General features: G+C 40.1%; 1 protein-coding gene across 25 annotated transcripts in view; it reads left to right on the top strand.

Moving 5' to 3' along the window:
* Positions 1-27,890, top strand: part of nrxn3a (neurexin 3a) — a 317,098-nt gene that overhangs the window by 59,357 nt on the left and 229,851 nt on the right. For all 25 annotated transcript variants that reach the window (XR_004765382.1, XR_004765386.1, XM_035418878.1 and 22 more), the window contains 2 exons: positions 12,163-12,464; positions 15,250-15,411. Coding sequence is in view for 23 of the 25 variants with exons in the window: in XM_035418878.1 (XP_035274769.1) it covers positions 12,163-12,464; positions 15,250-15,411 (464 nt within the window). In the remaining 2 variants the exon portion in view is untranslated. The remainder of the gene's footprint in view (positions 1-12,162; positions 12,465-15,249; positions 15,412-27,890) is intronic.

Below are 27,890 nucleotides of genomic sequence, written 5' to 3' on the forward strand. Positions count from 1 at the left end.
TGAAGAAACACTGTGATTGCTGTTGATCAGTACACTGCAACTATAACAAACAGGTAAAAAGATTCACTTATAATATCAGGAGGGACACTTCATGAAAAGGTGCTAAAAACTATTGCCTAATTATATAGATGCCACAGCAAAATGTGAGTAACCAATTAGCTCCCAATGCTAAGAAAGGAAGCAGACTTGGTAGTTGATTATTTACTGTATAACTATACATGTTTTGTGATTAAATTAAAAAGGATTTTTTAAATGTAGCATATTCCATCAAATATGTAGTGGCCTACACTACCTAAACAAAATACTAATACTCATGAATAACTATCAATCAATGTTCTGATTTTAACTTCTATAAAAAATCTAAAACTTTTTTAATATCTCAAAGTATTAAAGTGGCCCCAATATATATTTTTCTTTTGCACAGACTCCAGCTCACAGATGATTTGTATTTTTTTTTCATGGTATTAGAAGTGTAAGTTTGCTTACTTATTTAAAAATGACCTACTATAGCCTGCTTTTATCAGACTGAATCTAGTAGAAGCTACATGATCTGCCAGAATTTTCTTATCAATTAATATTTATTTATTTATTTATTTATTTATCATTTATAATTGAGGCAGTTACTTTTTCAGTTGTGTTTAGTGATCTATGCATTTGCACATTTCTTTGGCGTTGCTCTTGAAGGTGCAGCAAAATTAGCATTTGAATGCAAAAAAAAAGCCTGATAATAATGCCAATTTTTTTTCCATGGGAACAAATTGAATTGCAAATAATTGGGCAATAGGCTGAAGAAACGGGGAAAGGGCTCTCAAGCTTGATTCTGAATACCAACCAGCCCTCTTATGCATCGCATGATTTCAACAGAAGCTGCAGCCTGATAATTTTATGCCCTTTAATGGTATTAAAAGTTTCCATTAATGCCTCCCCCTCTCTGTGTAACACTGAATATGCAAGATGTAAATGAATGTGAGAAAATAAATATTGAATTGCGTTTGACTTGAAATGCCTGTCTTATCAGGTTCAAGTGGAAAATGATGTGCCAGGCCTGGCTGCCCTCAGCCGCCGCGTCTCCATGGCAACCGGAGGCAGCTGAAAAATGGCAGCCAGACATAGATGCCCCTTCATTAAATATCAACATAGCCACTGACAGCAGAGATAATGGCCAATAACACAGTATTATGTTCAGAGTAAATGAAAGGCTCTCGGGACTAGCTGTCATGCTTCGGGGAGTCAGTGCCTTACTGGGCCCCGGCAGAGGCATATCTGCTGCACACCTTGCTGAATATGAACTGTCCTCGTTGCAAGAATGCGGACACAGTGCTGGCAAAAGGGAACACTTTGTGTTACCTGACCATTCTTAAGGTCTGTCACCACAGGCTGCCTAATTTTCCACTTCTGTGAGAAACATTTGGAGTGGCTGTTTATTTATTTTCAGCTGAGAGCATTTTCCCCCATTTAAGGTTTCACAAACTGGATTTTACATTTTATGGCCCAGTACAATGAGATTCAACATACATTAAGAATATTAAGAATGTACAAACTAATGGAAATACCTCAATACCATGTCAATAGCAGACATTTAATTTTACGTTGCCACAATAGCCATAAACGTTGCAGATGTGACTTCTTATGGTGTTCTTGTTATATGTTATGTCTCTATATTATTATGCATTCTCAAAGCAATCTAACACATAGATTATGAGCTACTATATATACTAGTACGATGCAGTTGTTTCATAATGTAGGACATCTTTGTAGTTTTAAATGCTTCATGTAAATAATCTAATTAGACTGAGCGATGAAGATAAAGGGCATGTTGTTCTGTTTGTCCACAGATCCTTATTATTATTATTATTATTATATAATTATTATGATTATTTTCCTTATTATTATTATTATTATTTTAGTGGTAGCAGGCATTATCCTATGATCTATAATAATCTGTATTATTATTATTATTATTATTATTATTATTAGTATTATTATTATTATTATTATCTGCAAATTACTTATGCTCCATGCCAAAGTTATAAACCATGATTTAAGTCTGTTGTACTGAATCAGAATTAAGATTCAGATTATTAGCCTCTTACTGAGGGTGCTCCATCCCTTTGTTCTGTAATATTCTGCAGTTGAGGAGCAGATGTGGTCTGGGGCCCTGGTTTGATGTGTCCCATTAGCTGTAATCTCGCTGAGACCAAAATGCCTAAACGTATTACAAAGACATGAGGACATGTCGTTCTTTTTTTTCTCATAACCAGCCTGTCTTGTGTGGATATTTTTGCATGATGCTCCATCATTGGTCAGTACCTGCAGCAAGTGGAAAATGAGATTGATAAGGAAATTATTGATGTCAGTGCTACCATAGTCCTATAGGAGAGATCTTTTTCTTCTTCTGTGTTCATCAGCTCTTATTTTGAATGTGATTGGTTTCCTTTATGCCTGCCTATCCCCCCCACCCCCCACCCCCCCCCCACAAATGAAACAAGAAAGTCGTTTAGCCATGCTAAACACAACACAAAAGACTGGATCCTCAGCCTCCACCCCCTTTGATGCTGAGGTTCTTTTTTTTCTTCTTCTTTTTTTGATTACATCAGCTGCTGCCTTCCATTACACCAAATTACCGAACAGTGGCGGCTCCTTGTTCCTTTGAATGTCAAAATAAGCCAACATTTTAAATGCGAGAAATGGCATGATGAAATTTTCTAGGGATCTATGGATGTGACCACATTATGTGAGCATTTGCTGAACGAGCGCAATTAAATGTCCTGTAAAAACAGCACACCATCCGCTAAGAAGCTACAGGCAGTCGTTCTTTACATTTATTTCCTCAATTTGAGGAAGTTCTAATGAAATCAGAGATAATGTATTTCATAATGTTTATAACACTGGAAAAATAAAATATACGGAAACAAAATAATGTTAGATGGAAGGCAACATATTATTTTGAGTAGAATAACAATACCCATTTTTCATGTTATTATTCTTATGATTTTCAATTTGTCAGCTGATGGAAGTGCAATATCAAATGTTTTACATGCCACTCAGGTTCAGGCTATGTGCCTTATCAGTGTTGACCTGTGAAAGGCAATAAAGATGTATACACATATCCATCCAAAAAGGCCGACAAAATAGCAAAGGTAGTGTGAGGAAGAACCCAAAATGGCCCCTGATAGCAACTCTTTTCAGGCTGAAATGCTACCCGTCTGCATATTGAATGTTTAACTTTTGGGAGAGTTAATAAGCAGGCGAGTTTTTCATATTAATGCCACTGACAGGCAACCTTTTTTCTGTGTGACATAATCTGTAGAAGTGTGACATTGTGCACTTGGTTGAAAAATCGACAATCACTGATTGCACCATTAGTGAAGGTGAATTGGTTTGGCTTTGTAGCTTTGTGTTTCGAGTGTTTGTGTCATCGGACACATTTGAGCTTCGTCTGCTGCCTGATTTCACTGAGGGCAAAGTGTGTTTGTATCATGCTGTGAACTAGGCATTCCGGGGAGGAGACTTAATCTGGCTCCTTGCAAGTTTGCCAGAAATAGAGACGTTCCTCTTATGAGTCAGTATCTGCTGATTGAGGTTTATCCAGAACAAGTAAGGAAAGCACTTTTTCTTTTCCTTCTTTTTACAAACACTGATTTTAATTCCCTTCTCAAATGTCTGAATTTATGTTTCATAAAAAGATTCCTTTGCTGGACGGTTGAGGATAAGTGGCTCTGTGTCCTTCCGTGCTCTTCTACAGTCATACCTGTAATTGAAAATTTGAAAGAATTAATGAAATACAGCTAATACCAGAGATCAAAAGAGCTAGGAAATTTAAATTAGTTAGCTATGAAATTGGCTCCTCTGGATTGTGAAAGCCAAGCTTTTACAGTGACCTGCAGCTTTGGGAAAACAGTTTCTCTGATATGGGCATGGATCCAAGACCAACACTCCTTTTTGAGAAGCAGCTGAAGGTGTGCCCTTCCTCTCTTTTGATTTAAATCATGAAATATTGCGCATCAAACATATATATACAAAAAATAATAACAGTCCACATGCCCTGTGATCAATTCATAAATCCTGGTTTGACTGTGGAGTGGCCTTTCCTATCTTTATATCAGAATTCCTTCATTCTTTTAATTCTGTCAGGATGGACTTGTGTATCTACACATTCACTTGGGTCAAAAGCATTATTGAAAATATTTGGGGGGAAAAAAGCACAGCTCACCTGTTTCTGTTGCATAACAGGAAGAATGTGTTGGCATGCTAGGATCTTTGAGACACTCAGGGGCCTGTGCTTCTGAATGGAAAAAGGTTTGCTGGAATCTGAGCAGGGCTGATTCAATACTTTTCCTTTTTTTTTTTTTTTACCTCTTCTGACCATTTTATGTTGCTTTTCCAACAGTGGTATTCTATGGAAAAAATTTTTTATTTCAGCTCAAAAAGGACTCAGTTGAGTTGACATGTTCTTAGCTTTGATTATTAATGTGCAATGCCTGGTATAAATGATTTTCTTTATAGAAAGTGACTCTTTACCTCTGTCACCATAACTAAACCTTTAAAATTCCCCAGAGCTTGACATGACTCAGAATCAAATGTACTAGCAAATTAAAACATGCACAGCGCAGTTATTGTATATGCAGCCGTCATTGTAAGTCAGTTACTATGTACTGTGCACAGTAATTCATGTGGTCATCCTGCAGCCATAGGTGAGGACAGAGCCGTGAGGTAGCCAATCAGCCACGTGCTAACTAATTTATTCCAAGATCACAATACTTCTATTCTAATTAACAATGAAAGATCCTAAAAATAATCCCCGTCAGTGTACCATGTGAGTACAGTATGCAGGCGTTCTTGTCAGACGTGTGACTATATGAGAATAATTATGCCCTTCGAATGTGCTTTTTGTGTCCTCCTCTTGCCTTAGTGTTTGTTGAAAATGGCCAGCAGATGGTAAAATCTGTTGAATTCCTGAATGCTGTCCCTTAGTGATGGGTTAAATTACCCTCCTGATTGCACTCCGTTGGTTTAACTGTCATTCTCTATTATGTGCTATGTTGTCTGCATTCTTATTCTCTTGCTGCTGCTGAAAAAAATAAAATGTGGCGTGGGTTTAGCACAGCTAAAGACTGAATGCAAATAATAGACTCCAACAAAAACAAAAATCTGTCCAAGCTATTCAGAATAAGATTAATATTGGAAAAAGTAGCATGTGACATATTTATAGTTCCAGTGATTAGACCCAAACAATCAAGGTACCAATTCGAATAAACATTAAAAAATCAGAGCGAAGGACAAATGAAATTAATATTATGTTGAGTAAGAACTGCTCCTGCCCTATTGTTACCTTTTTATGAACTATCCTTCTGAAATGTAAATAATTAAACTGCATTCTGTTAAAATTATTCACCAAAGCCCGTTAAAAAAAATACATTGTAGGTATTTCATTTCACCTCCTAAATTAATCATAATTTAATTTTCTTTTTTTAAATAACTGTGGAGAAGTTACCTTGAGAGAAGACTGACTGGTCTCCCATGTGAGAAGGTATATGCAGGTATATAAAACACTAAGCATCTGCCTTCATCAGCACCTCATTTACCTTCTGCCTGGCTCTCGCCATAAACAAAGATTCCAATGCTAGGAACAATGCCCTTGGATTTATGACACAGACAGCACATAGATTAGACTGATTTCCCCAGCATCTGCCATTTTGCGATCAGCCTAGCTGAGGATAAGTACGGGCGGCAGGAGAAGCGTGAAGGATGCTGCGTTTGAGGAGCTCGCGACGGTCTCCATTGTGGACCGAAGTTGGGTCCCTGAAGGTCAAGGGCGGGAAAACCAGCCTCCTGAAATGAGGCAGGTGGTCTGTAGTTTGTGCATTATTAGGGGAGAGAGAGGGAGAGGAGAGAGGAACGGAGGATGGTGGGGGGTTTGGGGGTGTGGGGTGGGGGTGGGGGGGATACCATTATGTGTCGAAAAATTATCACCTGCGTTTCTTACAGCTCCCACAGGGGACCACGGGTTAATTTTCCACAAGCTGTCCGCTGGGTATAGCAGCAAAGTGAGGGAGAGGGAGCGAAGGAGAGGAGACAGAAAGAGAGAGAGAGAGAGATAGAGGGGTGGAGAGAGAGAAAAAGGGGAGAGGGAGAGAGACAGAGAAAGAGGGGTGGAGAGACAGAGACGGAGAGAGAAAAAGACAGAGAGAGAGAGACAGAGAAGGGTGGAGAGAGAGAGAGAAAGGGGAGAGAGACAGAGAAAGAGGGGTGGAGAGACAGAGATGGAGAGATAGAGAGAGAAAAGGGAGGGAGAAAAAGAGAGTGAGAGAGCGAGACACCTAGGGAGACAGAGAAAGAGAGGGGTGGAGAGAGAGACAGATAAAATGAGGGGTGGTGAGAGAGACAGAGAGAGACAAAGGGGGGAGAGAGAAAAAGAGAGCGAGAGAGAAGGGAGAGAGATGGAGCTAATAGTAGCTCCTAAAAGCTGCAGAAGGGAGGAGCGAGGCACTGGAGCGGAAAGGGAAATGCGGCAGGCCGCTCCCTCCACAGGCTCCACGCGGCGAATGGAGCCGGAGCGCCAGAGGCAGCGAGGGGCGCGGTGCCACCCGCTCCGCAGACGCCATTGCCATTGCCCGCCCGCTCGCTCTTAAATCCTCTCCAAATCCTCTGCACGGTGCCTGGCTGAAGCCTGCAGTACGTTCGGGAAAGAAAAATAACATTTTTTAAAGATAAAGGAGGGCGTTGCCTTCCCCTTGCATTTGAGACAGACTGGCAAATGGGAAAATAATCTGGGCTGGTTCAAGGAGATTTGCTTCAACAGCAGATGTCATTTCAACTGGATTTTAATCACTAAAATAGCTGGTTTAACATTCCATTATTAGAGTACATTTTGTGTCCTTAAAAATTCTCAATTCACCATCCACTATGATCCAGACAGATACATATTTATGATTTGACTTCATTGGCGCTTAGCTATTTTTAGATTCAAATTTCAAATTCAGTTTGTAACTTTGATGGGGAAATTACCTCACAGCCTGTGCTGGATTTGAGAAATTTATGATTTGATTCAGTTCCATTACGACTGGGGCACTACATCCTAGCTAGATTATTTTGAAGAAATCATTTTATTTTGTAGTATTTTTCCTACCCTGCGTACTGAAATTTCTAAAAGTACTTGTCTGATCTCAACAGTGGATAAGTCCTGGGACCCTTCCGAATGACACTTCAGAAACCAGCCCAAGGACGCATCCTTGTTTGTGACTGGGGAAAGAAGGGAAATGTTAATGGTAATTGTCCTCATCAGAAGGGCTGATTGATTATGCATTTTGGGATGGGGCTGAGAGCGCGCTAAGTGCCGTCAGAGGAGGGGTGGGTGGGACGCTCTGTGAACCCCCCCCCCCCACACCGCCCGTCCCTCTGCGGGCCACGCGCAGGCCGGCCTCCTCACAGCAGATCATTTGCTTAAATGATCGTGCTGAATAGAGGGGCCAGGCAGAGCCGGCGGGGTCAGGCTTCCACAGAGGGCCCCGTTCCCCGGGCCCGTGTATCGATCCCGCGTCACCCAGCTGTGACGGGGTGAGTCGTCTCAGACTGGATTTGCAGGCTGTGCTTGGGGTGGGGGCGGTGGTGGGGGAGGGGGGTGGATTAAGCTGACTTGTGTTGTTGGTTATAAATGGCGGAGGAGTCAGGGTAGTTATACAGGTGATAAATGGGTGTGTATGTGTGTGTTTTTTATTTGCTTGAGTTTCTGCATATATTTGATTTGTCTGAGTGTGTGTGTGTGTGTGTGTGTGTATGCGTGTGTGTGTTTGTGTATGTGTGTTTTCATACATGTGTATAATCTAATGAAGCTATTGATGATGCTCCACATTTCTTGGGTTGAAATATATAGGTTAGTAGTACACATGTGCAGTATGTACTTCCATTCTATCATTTTTTATAATCAGAATTTCAGGTTCTTCATTCTATAGAATACATTCTCTTAAAGATTTTTGACTATCTTTAAACATAGTTTTTTTAAACTGAAAGAACCCATCACTCCATACATAGAAATGAAAGAGTAATAGTAAATGTAGTTACAGATCATTTTATACTGACACCATAGATACCATAGATGTATTCAGCCACTACCAGTTCTGGCCTGTTCAAAATGAACCCAGTGTTAAATGCTATTTAATTATCAGTCTGATTGTATTTAATTTGGAATTTATTTGCTTTTGCCCATGAAGCCATTGTCCCTCACAGTCAAGAAGTCAAGGACAAGATCAGGACATAGACCCTCTTCAGAGGGTATTGAGCTGAACATAAGAACATTATAATGTCTTGATGACTTGAATAGGCCATTCAGTCCATCTTGGCACATAATGTCTTCTACTCTCCTGGGAGAGCGGTACAGACACTCCGTTCTCCAGATCAGCATTCTCCATGGGTTTAGGACCATATGGGCCCAGGCGGTGTTTGAATGTGCTTTCGGCCTGAGAATGGGGATATTTTGAGTGCAGGGGGAGCTCTGTGATCTGGTTACAGCTCCTTCTTAAAATGTATTGGATTTATCTGCGCCATAACTTGCTCTCTGGCAGTTCGGCCGCATCTGACATTTTTACGAATGAACCCTGCTGTGACTTATCTCTAGTCATCTATCACAGTGTAAATTATAAGGGAAAGACATTAGAAGGCCATTAGAATTATGGTCTGATTACAATCACTCTGCCCATGCTCATTTAAGTAATATAGTTTTTTTCTTCATTATTAAGATTCTATATTTCAGAACAATTGGTATCTTATTCCTTCCCTGACTTCTTCTTTTCCCTCCATTTCTGTATATATATTTTATTTTCATCACTGAAGCAATGAAATTCTTTCCACCACCCTAAGGCTTTTCATTAAAAATGAACTGAGATAAGGTTTGTTTAGTACTGTGCAAGAGACTAGGGCAAAAATGTGTGAATGTGTGCATCAATGGTGTTCTCACTGCCATGTAAGGGCACATGTTACAACCAGATACGTTGGAGGGCGGCTTCAATGCTGAAAACATGATCTAGTACATGAAAGCAGACTTTGCTGACCATTTACTTTCCTTATCTTTGAATTACATCACGTCGGAAGTATCTGAAAAAGGCACGTCCCTTATTTTGCCTTTCGTGATGAAGCCTGTTTATAACAACTTTGTGGATTTCACCATGAGGTGTCTCTCTCAACATGTATTTTGATCAATAATACGTCAACTAATGAGACCTGTGTCCAAATGCTTTTAACCAACACAGTGACTGCTGAATGCACCGACATGGCCTTTAATGGCCAGCTAAGTGGGGTGTGTTTCGTTGGAAGTGTGTTCTTCACTTCATTATTGCACCAGTGAGAGCAATACCCCAATTTCATCTGCACATACTTCACTAGTTTTCCCACAGAGGAAGTCTGGTGTGTTGTTGAGGCTTCTTCCTGTTCTGAGGCTCCTCCAACCTTGTCCTCCGCTCACCTCCACCTACAGAGATGATTAGCAGTTTCCAATCACAGACGGGATGCCTCATCCATCCCACGCAAAAATATGAGACCAGCCGTCTTTGTATGAGTCTGTGTGCATGTGAGGGGGGTAAATCTCATTAAGTATTAAGGAGGATGGAATTAATGGATGTAGTAACATCTGGCAATAAGGCATCGGTGTCTCTTTAGTAAAAACAACATTCTGTTTAATTAATAATTAATAAGGCCTCATCGAGGTGGCCCTATTAGAAACCAGGGTATCTATGATCCTAGATTGCTGTGCTGAGGCCTTTCACAATCAGAGATTAGGTGTCTTGGGCTATTTTAAGAGAATGCCTCCACTCTGTCTTTTTTTTTATACAACCTAATATTGTATTGGCAGATTCGGCAGAGTCTGTAATTGTTTTAAATAGTTCAGTGTGTCATCATAAATGCCAAGTTCCTCATTAGTTCAGTGTGTTACAGTACTTGCTGCACATGAGGAGTGTCAGAATATAAACAAACCATGTTACTTGGCAAAAATGGTTTTGAAGATTTCTCTGTTGTACTTTATGTTCTGGTGCATTTATGTAATGGAATCCGTTTGTATTACGCATCATCAGACAACGGGTTAATTTCAGACTGCAAACCAAGATTTTACTTTATCCTACCTCCATTTCAAGCAGAACATTGCTATTGTTTGTTACTTCATATTTTTCTTCCATCTTTCATGCTCTGCATTAGAGCGAGTGCCTTGTGTTGTGGGGGGAAAGCAGCTCTGTGACCTGGATTGCCACAAAACCATAATCTCCACAGGCTGAACAGCAAGAGCTCCCATGTTAGCATGTAGCACAGCCAAGGCCAATGGACTTGTGCTTCACGTGAACATTTTCTTTCTGATGCTCAACAAACAGCCTGGCTTACCTTTGCTGCCTATCGCAGGCAGACCTTTCAGTTTCCCAGCATGCCTCAGTTTACCGCCAGACGTTGATTTATAATATTGATAGATCAAAGCAAATTATACATACAGATAACCTGGTGTGATTATAAATCTGCAGAATGTGCTTCTTTTTTTTACTTCCATTATTATCTCATGAATAATTATTTTCACAGTTCCCAGGATAGAACAAGATCTACTGGTGAGATGTTATTGAAAGAAATACTGACCTTTCATTGATATTGCCTCACTTGGGAGAGTAAGGGGACATGAAAATGATGCCTGCTGCATTGTAATTCATTCCCATGAGCTCTCTTAGAGACCTTCAGAAGGTTGCATTAACACTTTTGGTCACAAACTGTGTCAACAGCTGTATGCCAGCATATTGCGCAACCAGCATATCTACATGTGCTTTTGGTCTGAAGTGAATTCCCATGTAACAAGCATTAAAGAATAAGCAAATGAACTACACAGCCAGGAAATTCACCCACCACTCAAAGTGCCTGTTCATACATACATGGCAGAACCACGGAGACGTCCTGGAAATGTCGTTTTAGTGGTTCGTAACACTACACTACACTTTCTCAGGCTGAAACGTTTGCATGTGGACCTATGAATGTAGTTGAATAAAACTAATTTTAAACGAATATGTGTACGTCAGCAATTTGTGGGTCTTTTTGTGAAAAAACGGGGGGATTTCTACTTGACTACCTGCCTGCCTACACTTTTAATACGTGGTGATATTTAACCGAGGTCATAGTTATAACGCTGTAGGCGCACCACGTCCTGCAATTCGTTTCTTTTTTTTGCAGCAGTGGTAGCTGAAAATATTGAGATATTGACAATCCCGCGCATATTTCATTTTCGTTGAAAATCCGAGGACATATAAGAAAATTCAGTAATTGGATTTGGTCACTGGATGCTACTGCTTGTGGTAGCTTCTGTTAAATCAGTATGCTGAGGTGTAGTGGGGAAAGGAGAGAGGGAGAGTGTGGTTATTATTAATGCAGATTAGCCCGCTCCGGGAGCTTCTGTAAAACCGTCCACGCCTCACATTCCAATAATCGCCATGTTAACCTTATCAAAGGCCTTTAATTCCCTGGAAGTGGACCTGACAGGGGAGTCTGGCTCATGCATACATCACACGTGTGGACGTTTATTCCCCATCAATATTTTACCGGCCTCAATTTCGAATAGCCACGGACAATAAGGAAATGACACTCACACATTTCCTTATATGTTTCATTTTGTGTAGCCTACTCTTGTGCCAATATGTGCATGCTTGGTATTTAATAATTTACACTGTTTCAAACATCAGCGAAAATAAAAGGCTACGTTTAAGAGATTCAAATTTTTAAAGGGCAATCATAGATAGGCCTAACACTTTGCTGTTTGATTTGTTCAGAACAACAAACTGGAATTGCACTGGATTCTTATTTGGTATACCAGGCTAGTGTTTGATTTGGTTTTCTTGGTTTAATAGATTCAGTCTCAGACAGGCCTACCCACTGGTCTCCAGCATTTTTCACCTTAAAAGACAGGGACCTAATTGAAGATGATCTCACAGATAAGAGCTCCAGACCTCGTGCTCCGACACTTCGGCCCAAATGTACTCTGAGATGTTTTTCATTTTCCTGCTGGCTCCCGGTCTCCTTTTATCCTATGTCTTTTTCGTAATTCCGCCTAGCACTACACATCTAGATTCCAGAGGCAAGATTTAAGCGTGCAGATGCCGGGTAACGGTGATAATGAACTCTCCATTGTCTCTTGTGTCCCGATTGCAGCAAGGGAAGATAACGTGGCCACTTTCCGAGGCTCCGAATACTTCTGCTACGACCTGTCCCAGAACCCCATCCAGAGCAGCAGCGACGAGATCACGCTCTCCTTCAAGACCTGGCAGCGCAACGGGCTCATTCTCCACACCGGCAAGTCGGCGGACTACGTAAACCTGGCCCTGAAGGACGGCGCCGTCTCCCTCGTCATCAACCTGGGCTCTGGGGCCTTCGAGGCCATAGTCGAGCCGGTCAACGGCAAATTCAACGACAACTCGTGGCATGACGTTAAAGTCACACGCAATCTGCGGCAGGTAATGAATGACAAAGGGGCAGCGAGCGAGGGGGTTTGACAGATGCAAACTGGAAAAAAAATAATAACAGCAAGCATGGCACCGTGACCACCGAATAAAGATCATTTAACCTTTTGATATAACAAATGGTCCGCCATTTCTTGAGTAAAAACCATACATTCCGTTGTGTTTAATATATTTTCTTATCCATTCTATTTATATGCATATAAATGCACATCTTTCAGTTGTTTATATAGCTGGTGTTTGTGTCGATGCTTACTTTTCAATTCTCTATATTTTCAAAATTCCTTATTTCATTTTAAAATTAAATATAGTGTAGTTATTTATTTGTTTATTTATACATCTATGCTTTTTATATTTCTAAATTCATAGAGCAGCAATTTCGTTTATGATTTTATCCATTTGGCCTCACGTTTTTTGCTCCTTGAAGCAGACACTTGTGCCAGAAGCAGTAACTAGTTTGATGGCTTCAGAACACTGACTGTTTCCTCTAGATATTCCCCTCAATTTCAAGACTAGTGAGTCTTATCTGTGCAGCAGAAGGACACACCCCAGTCATCTCTGTTTACTACAGACCGATCTTTATTGAACTGTAACATCTCTCACAAATTGCATTTTTTTTTTTAAATGCAAATGAGTCAGGTCCATGCTTTTTCTCCCTTGATTTTAAAAGGACAACTATTCCTACAGTAGCTATATGGCATTGCTAGTAGCCTACCTCAAAAAGCATAAGAAACACTGGACTCCAGCATACGCTGACTTATTTGTGCTTTATATAATTTTCCAGTGGTCTTGTTATCAATTAAAGAAAGACAGGTGCCTTCTTTTTTTCAACTGGACTCTGACTATATTGTCCACTCTGAACTGGAAATGTGTGTGGAAAGTTAGCTGCAAATTTAAGACAAGACCCATGCACATCTATGGCTCTTGTACTGAGAAACAGAAAGAACCTACTGGGCCTATTATTAGCATTACTGAAGGAACCTGTGCATTCTGTAATTGGGAAGAAATTATATGATTTCCTTAGATTGAGAGTGAATGGACTCCTGTTGACTGATTCCTTTGGCTAACCTTTAGATTCACTGACAAGTTAACCAGGTTTTGGAATGAAAAAAAAAGGTTGGTATTTTGGAATACCAGAATTTTGGAGTTTGACATGTAAGTACTTATTTTATGCTATTATCCTGTCACGGCTTATGAAAGGTTTATTCAACCGACTGTGGAATACTCTGGATTTGGGATTTCAGCGATAGGCATTTACACCAGACCTTGCAACTTCTTTCTCCTCTCTCTTCTTCCTCTCTTTCTGTCAATCAGTCTCTGTCTCCTTGGAAGACACGCTTTGTAAGACTAACACTAACCATTCATGGAATGAACCATTATTTTTACTAACCGTTACCTGACCAACTAATGTACTAACATCCTAACTCTTCATCATTGATTTTTTTTTGTTCATTTAATTTTTATTAACAACCGTTCTGTTCACTATTTTTTAATTTCCTTTCTTCCCCCTTTTCCGCAAAGCAATCAGGCATTGGACACGCTATGGTAAACAAACTACATTGTCTGGTAGATATCATTCTTATTGTCTTTTTTTGGGTTTGCCGTGTGTCCCCTCCTCCTTCCTTTTTTTCTTCAGTTTCATTCTAGATGCCATTTTCAAATCAGTAGGAAACGGGGTTGGTATTTCCTGGCTTTCTACCTTTTTAATTCCCCCACCCTCAACACCCCACCCTCCCCTTTTTTCACCACGGCTTTTACATCCTTCTTCCCTCCTTTCTTTGAACTTCTTCTACTCTTCAAGACTTCTTGATCAGACCTTTTGTAGGGCGTAGTGTTTTAAAAAAACTTTCTTTTTTTTGGCGACCACTTTCGGCGAACTGGCAGAAGCTTTCCATATAAAGAAAAAAATAAACGTGAAAAATCTAATCGAATACAAAAAAAAAACTGCAACGCGGGAGCTCTGACAGTTGTTTCCAGTACACTGTGCGCATGGCATGTCTAAATGTCACTGCTTTCCCTTCACCAGTTTCCATAACCACCTTTGTCTGCTAACCTATATCCACTAACACTGAACTCACTTACCTGTCAACTGTACCACAGTCCCCCATTTGTCTCTCTGGCATGCAAGTGGAAGCAATGATCATCTCACCCAACCCTCTTCCCGCTGCTTGTTTTTGCCTGACTGTGTCCTGTGTGGCCCTTGCATGCCCCTTTAGCTTGCCATAGTAGCTGATACACGCTTTACCATGCATCCTTAACTATACCCCATTGTTAATATTTTTTTTATTTTGGGAAAAATAGAGAAAACAATAACAGTAAAGAATAAACCCTAATCATGGCTTGCACATTTAAATGCAGGACGGTAAGATTCCCCTTATCAGTGCATGCACGTCAGCGTCTGAACTTATCCAGAAAGTGACCCGATCTAAAACAAGAACAAGCAATTTGTCCTTGCTTTTTTAACATTTACTAACCCTCCAAACCTAAAATTCCAAAACCAAAAAGAAAAAGAACTCATTTTCTTGTCCCCATCAAAGATAAAGAAAATATGCCACTGAAATATTTTCTTTACCTGTCCTCTTATCCCGGAGATGAACCTTCACATGAAAATCGAAATGTCAAATCCAAACAAGTGGTCCAGGGTATTGGGACTGGGCCTTACGATCCAAAGACTAAGTGAACGAGCGAAATTACAAATGGCTCCTGGCTGGGGGACCCGGCGGGGGGCAGGACTCAGAGGGTCATCTTTGGGCTTTTTTGTTTCGTTATTCCCTTTGAACAGGTGACAATATCCGTGGATGGCATCCTCACCACAACCGGATACACCCAGGAGGACTACACCATGTTGGGCTCTGACGACTTCTTTTACGTCGGAGGAAGTCCAAGCACTGCTGACTTGCCTGGCTCTCCCGTCAGCAACAATTTCATGGGCTGCTTAAAAGAGGTGAGCCGGTTGTTCCTTTTCGTTTGATACTTGATGCCTCCCAAACCATGTTTAATCTGCTTGCCTTTGCAAAATGGGAGGAATGGCGTGCGTTTCTTAGCTCAGAGAATGTCGAAATTGAATAATAAATTCATTAAAGCATATCTAGTATAAGGAAGAAGAGACATGAGCTTTCTCTGTGGATTTTCTAATGAAATTCACAGGAGTTATACATTTTTTTCAGACTTGAAATTGTTCCAGGCACATTTAATTTGGTTTTCCAGTTGTTGTAAATCATTTGATTAACACCACTGTTGCCTGAGTGGAAGCTCAAGTAATTGAATAAAATGAGATTTAGAGTAAGGGTATGCCACTGCATTCAATTAAATGCTAACATGCAGTCTGAATTATAGTGCACCCATAGTTTAGTTTTAGATATAGCTTGATTTAAATCTTCAGTTAAAACAGGCAAAAAGTTAATCCAATGTGATAACATTGTAGTATTAATGGTAGATAGCGGCGCTATCAGTCACCAGTGTGTCCTAAATTGTATACAGCTGTTGTATTTCTTTGCAAGCAGGAAGTCTTTACTTTGCTTCGGTTGTTGATTGCAAGGTCATTGTAAATGATGATCTTTGAATACTGGGATCTTAACTTTTACTACCTGGGGCAAGGCAGTCAGACTCATCCTAATCTTAACTGTGAAAGCAGTTTAGTTCTCATAATGAAAGAGGGAATAATGTTTCCTTAATAAGAACATCTGTAAAATAATACCTCATGTTACCTTCTAAGGGTCTGTGCTTTGATGTTACTCTGAGAATGTACCTTATCGTGTGTTTTAAACTTGTTTGAATCATATTTGTGGAGGTGGCATTTTTACGGTGGGCTTTTCACACAACCCTAATTTTATATCTGGCAGAGGTATATGTCCTTTAGTAGCCAAATTAATATTTTCACTTGAACATATTTTTCCCCTTACATTATACAGCTTCATTGGCAAATGTTATTAGTTCTCTTAAAGGGACAGTTTGATAAAATAAATGTATATTTGTTTTGTTTTCATCAATCCATTATATATATATCTTCTTAATGTGGTATTCAGTTATAGAAAGTAAAATATTTTTGACCCATACTAATTGAACTGACTCATTCCTTGGCAAGGAGGAATTTGGGGTAGATTTGGGGTAAATTCCATATTTCATGTCAATTTGTTTGATTCAGGAAAATAACTTAATTGAATTGTATTGAAAAATTTCCACTGAGTATTTTTCAATTCATGAACTCAATTTAAAATGTACTACCTGAATTGACATGGAGGAGAAACTGATACTGGCACATCTTTTATTTTGTGGGGGAACACAAATGCATTCGTATAATGGCTGAATGTTCTATGCTCTGTGCTGCTGTACTTTCCCATGAGTAAGGCGATGAGAAAAGTGGTATCCATTTTTGAGATTAAAGTAATCTGACTCGTAAGTGCTGTGATGTCACTAGTTGTGCAACACTTTTGCCGATTATGCTGGCGGGAGGCACAAGGTGTTCTGCAGTTTCCATGGAAGCCAGATCAAAGATTTCCACGTGTAATTACAGCGCATGCTCTTTCCGACTAGAAACAGGTCTGCTGGCTTTTTGAACCAATCGCCTTCACTTTCAATAATCCTGATAAAAGAGAAAAATGAATATGGTTATCTATTTTTCACCCAAATTATTCTTGATTTTGTCGCCGGGTTTAGTCCTATTGTCAGTTTTAAATTCCTGAGCGTTGCCTGTGGCCGGCTCCACCAGCTTGTAAAGGTGACGTCATCCCCGAGCAGGAGGGAAGCTGGCTGCGGCATTTTTAGGCTGGCGCATTCTCCTGCCGGAGGAGCTGTTCTCCGGCATCGCTAGCCCCGCCTCCCTACCCCGCCCCCACCCTCCTGCCGACACACACGGGTGGGCAGACTGGCACAGAATCGTACCCCAGAGCCACTGTCAGTGGTACAGCGCTCTCCCCGGCCGTCCACGCTGATCTGAGCGGGAAATGAGCTGCCGCCATCGCTCGCTCACGCCTCATTCGCCCGCCCCTCAACCCTCCCCCTCCCCCGACTCCTCCCCTTAACCCTCCCCCCCCTCCCCCAGTCCAGAATTTCGGGAAACGAAAGGGATGCACACAAAAGCCAAATAATCCCCCCCTGCCCTACTTCCTAAACCAGGCTGCCTTTTTAAAATTTATTTCTGAAGCTCCCTCCGTGTTTCCCTGTCCACCTCCATGGTGCCATGTTGTCTGACCCGCGGCCAAGGGCGCCCGCATCGAGCTCTGACCTACCTGACGGTGCTCCTCCAAACCTGACGGGGGGGTAATTTGCCTTATTTGTCAAACTGGTCTGACCCATGCAACCAAGCCCCATCTGAATGGACAGCCCCTCCAGCCACAGACAGTGCGGCATTAATCTGAGGCTTCCTGCTCCCTCGCTCAAAATCGTGCAGGGAAATGTTTTGTAGCTCTGCCAATTGGCTTAACCTATATGGATCTCTATTAACCTATATAGAAGAACACTTAAAATATTTAATGAGGTTCAAGGAGGTGGCGATTCTGTTTTTTTTTTTCTTCAAAATGTTTTGAGATCACAAAAAATTATTGCTTTTAATTTAGAAATATGATTGAGGTGTGGTGGTTTCTCCTGCATGAGCTGTGGGCTCAAGTAAAAGTCCAAAGGAGTGATGATGTAATGGAATATTACCAAGCTATGCCACAGAAATGCTGCCAAAGTGGCACACCGGTGCTGTACTATTCTGCAAAGTACCCAGCTGTAACTGGCCAACTCTGTGTTCAGAGTCATGGTCGGGAAGTAGAAAGGACAGGATTGGGGAATCGAGTGGAGCACTCGGGCGCGTAGATGATGTGGAAGGTCATGTGCTGGAACGTTGAGGCAGCCTCAGCAGCCACAACCCCCACAGTGCTGTCGAACGAGGACAGGGCCACGGCAAATGACTGTATTCGCCCGTGGCAAGCTGCAGTCCACGGTATGACTCTCCTGCTTCTTCAGTCACCAAGCGCTGTAAGCACCAAGCCCACTTCTCAGAGAATCATGCTCTCCGCTAAGGGAGAACATGCAGTATCACCTGACTGGCTGACATGTCTGGCCTTGGTCTCAAAGCCCCTCTTTGGACATTTATTAATTTAACCCACACAAGACTGTTTGTGGTGCTGTTCATTTCATGTGACTGCAGGGCGTTTATTTGTTGCAGAATTGGATTTTTTAATCCAAAATTTTTCCTGCATTTACTGTTGTTATCTCTTATTTAAATATGTTTTCACCACAGTGCTGTGGTTCCTGTCATATATCCAGGGTATGTGTGTATTTTATGTCATGTACAAACATACATGACATTTTCTTTTTTTATGTTGCGTTCAGATTAACTGCAGTTTGGAAAGTACACCACCCTGTGGAATGAGTTTGGTATTACAACAACAAATTAACTGAAATAACTTTATTCATGGATTATATAACAAACGTAATGCAAACAGTCATTCTTTATACAAGAAATCAAGATATATTTGCAGAAGTCCTCGTAACAGAATAAGGCATGCTTAAGTATTTTACCAAACCTGCATGCGATTATGGTAAAGCAAGAATAAGAGCACACTTAGGAAGGCAGTTTTGCTAATTCTGTTGAGCTTTGAACAAAAGGTGGCCACAATTTTCTGACTGACAGTCTGGTTATTATTATTTTGTTGTTTCTCATTATTATTATTATTACTATTATTATTATTGTTGTTGTTGCAGACACCGTTTAAACTCTTTCTTGCAAAACCGCCACATTTCTCAGTGTGTCTGAATATTTGCAAAAAACTAAAAATCTATATGGTCTGCCAGACAAAGCCTGATCTAAACCCTTTGTCTAAATACTGGTATGGTGAATCAGTTCATGCACCATTGAGTTACTGTAGATTGGTGTTTCCCTGCCGTCTGCCGGAGCCTTGGCCAGCCAAACTGGCCAGCTTCAGCAGATGGCCCAGCCCAGCCCACTTCCAGCTGATCTGTTTGGATCAGCCCTGTAGGAAAGTTAATATCTGGCATCAGCCTGGAATGAAAACCATGATCTGCCTGAGAAACAGCAGCTGGAGCAGTTTCCACTGAGTGCTTCGGTGCTTGGCATTACAATGGGCTGTATCTGGTGGAGGGCTGAGAAGACATACGCATAACCAGGCTTGCAATGTGTGCACATGCATGCATGCATGAATGCATTCGTACAGTATACATGCGTGCCCATGTGTGTCACTGCGCTGTCCACGGCTTTGCATAGCTGACTTGGTGAGATAAGCCCTCTTTGGCGAAGCCCCTCCCACTGTGATTGTATTTGGCCAAGAGGCCTGTGGGTCATGTGACCAGGCTTGTGAGAAATCGCAGGCTGGTGGACCGCTACTTGAAATGACGCTCTTGTCAAGGAACGTTTTAGAGACAGCTTGTGTTTTGCTTTTGTTTTGTTTTTGTTTTGTGTTATATGGATCCTTTCTGGAGGTTTCAGGGAGAAAGCACCGTTTCAACACCTGCTTCTGTGTTATGTTTATGTTGTTGTTACGGTTGTTTCAGTACTAAAATCAGCATGTAGAAATATCCACTAATAAGTGATCCGTTGCTCGCTGAAAGTTAAATGGTAAACATAAAAAACAAAGCTATAAACTGCTAAAAAGCTATAAACCAAATTTTCATAGTCTTTCATAGTCATAGTCTTTAATATTATAACAAATGTTTTCTGAATCTTAAAACCATTGTAAGAACACAAAAGCCATCTGGAACCACCAGGGTTTAAAACTACTCTTCACAAATTAAAAGCTATTCAGTACAATTACAAACATATTGATGCTCTTAGTTTCCCTAAAAAGTAATAAGTATTAACTCATGAAGTATTGTTATATGTTAATTTTTATACCAAGACAACAAAGTATTATGTTTATTTTGTAGTGATGGTGTATTAATACAAGAATATTATTTCAGTTGTACAAATATTAATATTTCCTCAGCATTCCTTACAGAGGCATTCTTGGCCCGCTTTGAGCCCACAACCTGCTTCCTGAGTGAATATGTTTTCTGTGACCCTTCCTTTATTAAATGACATAAGCTAAAATATGTAATTAACATTTTTTGTACGTCCAGCTAAGACCCGGCGATTCATTTTTGTTCCCAGAGGACATACGTTTTCAGTTTTAATCTCAAGAACCATACAGTATATTCTACTGTGCTGAAACCCAACACTACAATGAACATTCAATTAAAAACATATTTTTGAATATATTTTCCCTGCAACATATTTTTTTATCATCAGACACTTGTAAAAACATTTTTAATACTTAAAAATGCTTTTCTGCCAGATTTACATTTAGGATGTATTCAGTAATACAATTATTGATTAACATCAGATCATCAGATAATTGGTGGTATAGCAACAGCTACAGTGTATATTCTTACTATTGTGAATATCAATTAATTTAAAAAAATTGTAATCTTGTCACCTCAGCCCCTCCCAGGATATGCAGCAGATGCATGTATTTCCTTGACGGTGGCAGGTTGCTAATATTTCTATGGTAGTGCCAAGGTCCACACACTTTCAGTCGCAAGAGCGACTCTAAATTACCCATGCAAATATCATCGGAATGCCACGAGGAATCCTTGACTGGTGAATAATCTATACCAATTTCAAACTTTTCTCCAGTTTGACCCAGGAGCCATTAATTCCTTGAAAGTGGTGGGAAGGCCTGTAGGCAGAGATTTATAGGTGGAGCAGACGGCTGCAGATGATTAATGTGCATGTCATCGACCAACCGGTGGAGCCAGACCAGGGCACAGGCTCACGCATTGCAGATCATGCCTCTCTGTATGTGTCAGACCAGCGATTCCTACAGTGCACGCTTCCACACAAAATCATCCCAAGGTTCTACCTCAAAACTGTGCATCCCCCCCTCCCCCTATTTTCCACTGTTTTACTGATTAAACCCCAGTGGTTTACTGATTATTTCCCCGATGATTGATAATCTCTAGTGGGAGAGATGTCACTGTTGGTGGCATGTTTGTCATGTGAGAAGCCGTTCTGATTATGGAAAGTTGTGTGGCAAATGGTTTTGGAATAGCCTCGCTTTTTCTTCTTGTACAACTAAGCCCTGAGCAGGTCACCCAAATCTTTGGTTGGCACTTTTGTATGCCAAGTCTGCAAGGGGAGATAAGACCTTGATGAAATTCTGCTCCATCCTCTCATATTCAAATTCCCTTTTCTCTCTGCAGAAAACCTTCAAATTTCCCCGAGAACACATCCATTCAGTGTGACAGAGATCATTTTGAATAGTATGTATGTTTTAGCTGATATAGGTTGTGGAGGTTCACTATCATTTATATCTTATTTCACCTACAATGTCATATTTTCATGAAACTCTGCACCCAAAATATGGAACAAAAGATATTGCTTAGATGTCAAGATGACATACTAATGGTTATCCTAATGAGATGTATTCATTTTTAAGGACATAGTTAGGTATTTAATTCAGAAATAGTAATGTCAGTGCATGTGGTTTAAGGCATTCTAAAGAACCAAAAGAAAAGTATGTTAATTAAGCTAAAAATCTGCTTAAATAGATTTGATTTTTTTTCACCTAGAGCTATTTGCTTTTAAGAATTTCATTATGAATCACAGTCAGTTTGCATAAAAAAATGTTCTGTTGTTTTTTCAAAGATTAATCCAGGTCAGAAATGAGAATAGAAATACTCTGGTGACTTTGGCTCATTGTCAGGGCTCAAATGAACAATCTGACATTTTTATGACGTCTGAAGACTCCCAATGACAAAGGGTCTGAGTGACTAGATTGCACAGCATTCATTTGTGTCAGAAACAAAGGCTCCTTTCCTCATAGCCAGGAATTACTGGTGAGGAAACTTGATTTAGATGATGAAAAATGCATCAGGACTCCTTTTCTGGGGTAAATAGGAGTGGTAATGTAATAAATAATAATAACCATTGTTCAATCAGTACGTGTAAGATTTGCAGTCATGTACAATTCTCAAGGTCAAATGAGCACCTTTGACAACAGCGAGTAACTGGCTGCAGTGACTGCAGCTTGCTTTAGACAGCTACATTTATTACATAATGGCGTATATTATCCATTGCTTACCATTACTTATTTACTGATTGTTCTGGATTGGCACTGGTATTTGTGTTCTCTGATGTCTACTATTTGTATATTTAAAACAAGGGTAGTCTATCAAAGGATAAATCAAGTAAACCCCATGTGCAAGCAGTTCAAAAAGAAATAAATCAAAGTCTGAATTTCTCTTTTGGCTCAATCAATACCACATCTCGTTGGGCAGGACATATATTTTTATAGAGTCATTATGGCCATGTTTTTGTTTCATTACAATGTACTATTCTTTCATTTGGTGAAGGGCTAAAAAAAGGCTAAAAGCCTTTCTTTTCCTGCCCACTATATGTATAGAAATTGCTTTAATTAATTTAGAATTAATTTAGTTTTTTTTTCAATAAAATTATAATCCCAATGATTTACATTGAGTGTATCAGTTTATGTGCATGTCTACATGCTGATTCTTTAATAATTCAATAAAAAATAATCATCTGAAACATATTAACATTATAGACCCAAAGGCCTATTACTCTCTCTCTGGAAAACAGTCTAATATAAGTGGCCACACGTTTTTGGTTATTTAATATGGCTATGAATTTAATGGAAACTATTTGAAATGTTTTTTTCCAATAGTTTCACATTTATTTGTGTAACTCTGAACTCAGCAAGCGCCTTCACAACCTTTGGGTTGGTTGAGAGCCTAACACTCCATCCATGCTATATTTACACTTGCGTTGATTTTGAAATTAAGCGCATTTAAATTCTTATATAAACAGCCTGGGTGACAGTGGAATATATAAGATCCAGCTCTTATACAACCTTAATTTGTGCGAGGCATGGACATCTTGAAAGCTGGTAATGACTTTGAATATAGGAGGGTGGGCAGAATAAGTGCAGTCAAGCATCTAATGTGTCTTCCCCACAGGATATTATGAATTCTTTCTGCCAATTTGGGCAAAATCTCTGAAAGAGCCCTCGAACCTTCCACAGGGAGATGGATTTTATCTACATCAACAGCGGCCGGTCTGTTCTGGATGGTTTTTAACATGCATCTCTTCATTGTGGAATAGCAATAGAAGTGGGTTAAAACCTGAACACTTTTTCACTTGTGCAAAATTCTGGGGAAATACACAGATCCCAATGATGTACGTTCTCCTGGAATCTGAGAGCCTTGATTTCACAGTTCTGCCTCCCTGGGAAAAAAGACAATCTTGCAGTCCAGCAGTTCTCCGGGCACCTGAAGGATGTGTTGATTTACTGTCAAATTTTCCAGGATTATCTGTAATCCCACAGCTACAAAATCTTTCTGTTGACAGCTGTGTTCTCCAACAAAACTGCAGGTTTCAAGAGCATTTTGCCCCAAATATCAGGAAGAGATGTTCATTCAGAAGAAGAAAAAAAAAACCTTCAATTTTCCACTTCAGTGCATTTCAATTTACAATACTGGCCCATGCACATCTCCTTGGTCCTTTTATTATCTGTGGTTTTTAACTGTTCTCTTATATAGACTTACCTTTCTCTGTTTTGCCTTTGTGTTTCACTGTGGTGCACACTGAGCCCTATGTAATAATCAGAGATGATTTCTGTCTGTAATTGGCCTCCATGTCTATTTTCTAGCAGGGATCAGTGCTGTGCTTTGTGTAAGGCAAACAGCTAAATGCTCTTTGTGACTGATTGTAGTTAGGAGGTTTTTTTTGGCAGTGACTTATTGAGTAGTAGTCAGCAGCCAAAAAAGACCTTGCGACCACATTTCAGCCATGGATCATTTGTCACCCAAACATCGGCCATTTGGTAACAATACTACAGATAAAATGGTAGAATTCCTCCAGTTAAAAGTATTTGGAATAAAAATTTATATTGCACAACCAGAAATTCCTTTTTAGATTTTTCTTCATGAATACTAACCCATCAGGCAATCAATAAATATATTTACAAAGATTCCCACAACGAGATCTTACATCAAATGTATTTTTTGCTGTGTTCTCATATTCATATGCATGCTCATCACAGTTAGGTGGCCTTCCCACGAAAACCCAGCCTTGGCTTAAGCCTGACGTAAGATTTTCAAATGGGTTGAGAGCACGCATGATGTATCCTGCTTTTATAAAAAAGGAACAATGAGGTTATGTTTGTCAGGCTATTACCATACCTATCAGGAAAAACAGACCTGGACGCATGTGTCAATGTAGCCAGAGACATTTACCACTGTACCGTGTGTCTGGGCACTGCCTCGATAACACAATGTATTCATGTGGTTTAGCTTCTTCAAAAAATGTGTATAAAATTTTTTTTGCTGGCCTTCTCCTGACATTAAACAAATGAAGTCTGTCCCAAGATTGGACACGCTAAAATTTCACATTAAGCACACACTGACTGTGGATCCTTGATGCAGTTATCAACAAGCATGCAGGCATGGATTACAGGCCATACAGACAATGCTAGTGTCTAGTGCCCTTTCCCCCACAGGACTGTGAAATTAAGGCAATAGAGAATATTTTACATCCATTTAAATACATGGTAGCACCTTGTATTAACATGCGCAGTAAATCAATACATATACATTTACTGATGATGTATTGTCGTCTAGTACTCCTCTGATTGGTTTACTATAATAAACTTCTAAAATAATAAATCATTCCTTTGACCATAACCACTATATTTTTGAGAGTAGGATCAACTATTTATAATCTCATTAGAGGCCTGTTGGCAAGTTATTTTTCCTTTATTTTAGTATTTTCAGTAATATTTGTAAAGTGATCATGACACAGTCTCAAACCGAAGCTTTTAGTTGTTTGCCCTTCATGATATTTATGCAAGCCAGTCAAATGAACGTCTATGTGCGTGGATTTTACCCCTGCTGCTGCAGGTACACTATATGGCCAAAAATATGTGGACCCATGACATACAATATCTCATCCAAAATTGTGGGCATTAATATGGAGTTGGTCCACCCTTTGCTGCTACAACCCCCACTCTTCTGTGAAGGTTTTATACTAAATGTTGGAACATTGCTGCAGGGATTTGCTTCCAGAGGAGACAGAGGAGCATTAGTGAGGTCAGGCACTGATTAGGCGATTAGGCCTGGCTCGCAGTTGGCTTTTCAATTGACCCCAAAGGTGTTGGATGGCGTTGAGATCAGGTCTCTGTGCAGGCCAGTCAAGATCTTCCAGACCAATCTCAACAAAACAATTTCTATATGGACCTTGCTGTGTGCCCGGGGGTATTGTCATGCTGAAACAAGAAAGGGCTTTCCCCAAACTGTTGCCACAAAGTTGAAGTACAGCATTGTTTAAAATGTCATTGCATTAAGATTTGCCTTCACTGGAACTAATGGGCCTAGCCCAAACCATGAAAAACAGCCCCAGACCAAGGGGTGTCCAGATACTTTTGGTCATAGTATATTTAAAATCATTTAATTACTCTGTCATTGGGAATTTCTTGTTATTATGATTGACTATTATCCATTGATCATGTAAACAGTAACATTTTGGTTGTATTCAATGATAAAACTGACTAATGTTCTTTTCAAAGAAATATGGTTATGGAAGAGACTATTTTTATGAACTTTTTAATTGGCCTATCCACACAAAGGTATTTATGATTTAATCAAACTCATAACACTCGACTGTGTTCTAGAGACTGTGACTTGGTAAGTTCACAACAGGTTAATACACAGGGCCTACCAGGGACATGTCCGGCTAAAAGGCCTTGACAGACTGATTATCCCAAAGGTTCAGAACTGCATCCTGAGTGTCATTGTGAGGTACAGAGTTCTGTAATAAGGTGTCAGCATCGATTGTGGCTCAAGCTCCATGTGCCGATTGACTTTTGACAATGAATCAGTATATGTAGCATCGTTGTGAGAGAATGACTTCTCTAGTTTATCAGCAGGGATATGCAAAAAGTGTTGTCTTCCCAGCACAATGACTGCACAGCTCGGTAGGTGAGCTCCAAATAAAAAATACGAGGCAGCTAGCAGAATGCACTTTGGAAAATGTCCTTGCTAAATATATAATTAATGGAGGACTTAATAGCAAATGCATGGGCCAATAAATACCAGCCTATCATACATCCACAATAAAATAAAAAGTAAACATAGGGAACAGGAACTGAAATATACAGAAAATTCCTCTGTTAAGATTTTGCCAGTTGTTCATCTTCCCCAATCACAAAACCATCTTATAAAAAGGGACATAATTGGTGCAAGGGTGGAGAAAATGGAGAACTGCAATGTCATCTGCTACTGCACATACTAGAAGTCATCAGTGAACCATGAACTGGGCAGAAATCTCTGTCTGGTGTGTTTGGGTAATTTTTAAAAACTATTATATAGTCAATATATGAAACCTTAACCTGTCAACTTAAAACATGTACTTTAAGTAATAATAATGAAAAATAAAATAAATTAAAAAAACTATTTGTGGCATCCCTGGTTGTGGAGCACAGGATGAGACTGGAGATGGCTTTAGATCTTGAGGCATATGAGAGCCCCATATTGAATCAGTTTCACGTTTTGTTCTACGAAATAAATGATACCCATTAATATCTCAACCGTGGATTTCGAAACTACAACAACGGTCGCTTTCTGGCAACCTCCACTCAAGTTTCCATACTAGCCCGCCTGCACGTGACAACCGTTGCAGTTTCAATATAGTAACTTGTTAGCAACTGCTTTATCTGTTCTAAAACGTGAAACTCTGTTTGGCTTACGTTCACCACAGAACTTATTTCTGACAGAAAACGAAATCCCTATGGAATGAAAGCATTGGAAATCTGACGAGGTAACCCATGGCTCAAAATGCGAATTTACTTACAAAAATGCGGGTTTTACGACTGCGATCTGTAACACTAGGTAGCTCAACAGTTTTAAATGTAGGACTACAGTAGAGACATGGGCTGTACATTGTTACTTAGAGTTTGGGTGCTTCGGTTTAGGTTGGCTGACGGCGTTTGATTTCCAGTCTTGTAATACATATTGGTGCTGACAAACGTCTTTGCTTGTCTCATCTAAAGCAAAAGTGAACGCCACGCACATGGTGCCGCCTGATGCGGCAGTGTGCGTGTGCTGTAAATTCGGCTTGCTGCAGGGCATAAAGTCAAGTTTATATATTTGCCCGGAAATTCTGGAAACGTGATGTTATGTAAATTACGTGTTATTACTGCGGGTGCGTGCGTCGCTTGTTTCATTTTGTACTTGGATAACAGCTGATATGTTAATGAACAGCTACAGATACAACATAGCCTACTGAAGAACAAGTCTTTTAGTTTTCTAATGGACCTGGCAGAAAAAACCGAATCCTTTGGCAGAAAGGCTGCGGTGTCTGATTTTTTGAAGGGGCGGGTGATTTTGAAAGTGCTCAAAGGAAATGCCGATCAAACGATGTTGACGAGA

The sequence above is a fragment of the Anguilla anguilla genome, chromosome 1 (assembly GCF_013347855.1).
Source record: "Anguilla anguilla isolate fAngAng1 chromosome 1, fAngAng1.pri, whole genome shotgun sequence".
Taxonomy (NCBI): domain Eukaryota; kingdom Metazoa; phylum Chordata; class Actinopteri; order Anguilliformes; family Anguillidae; genus Anguilla; species Anguilla anguilla.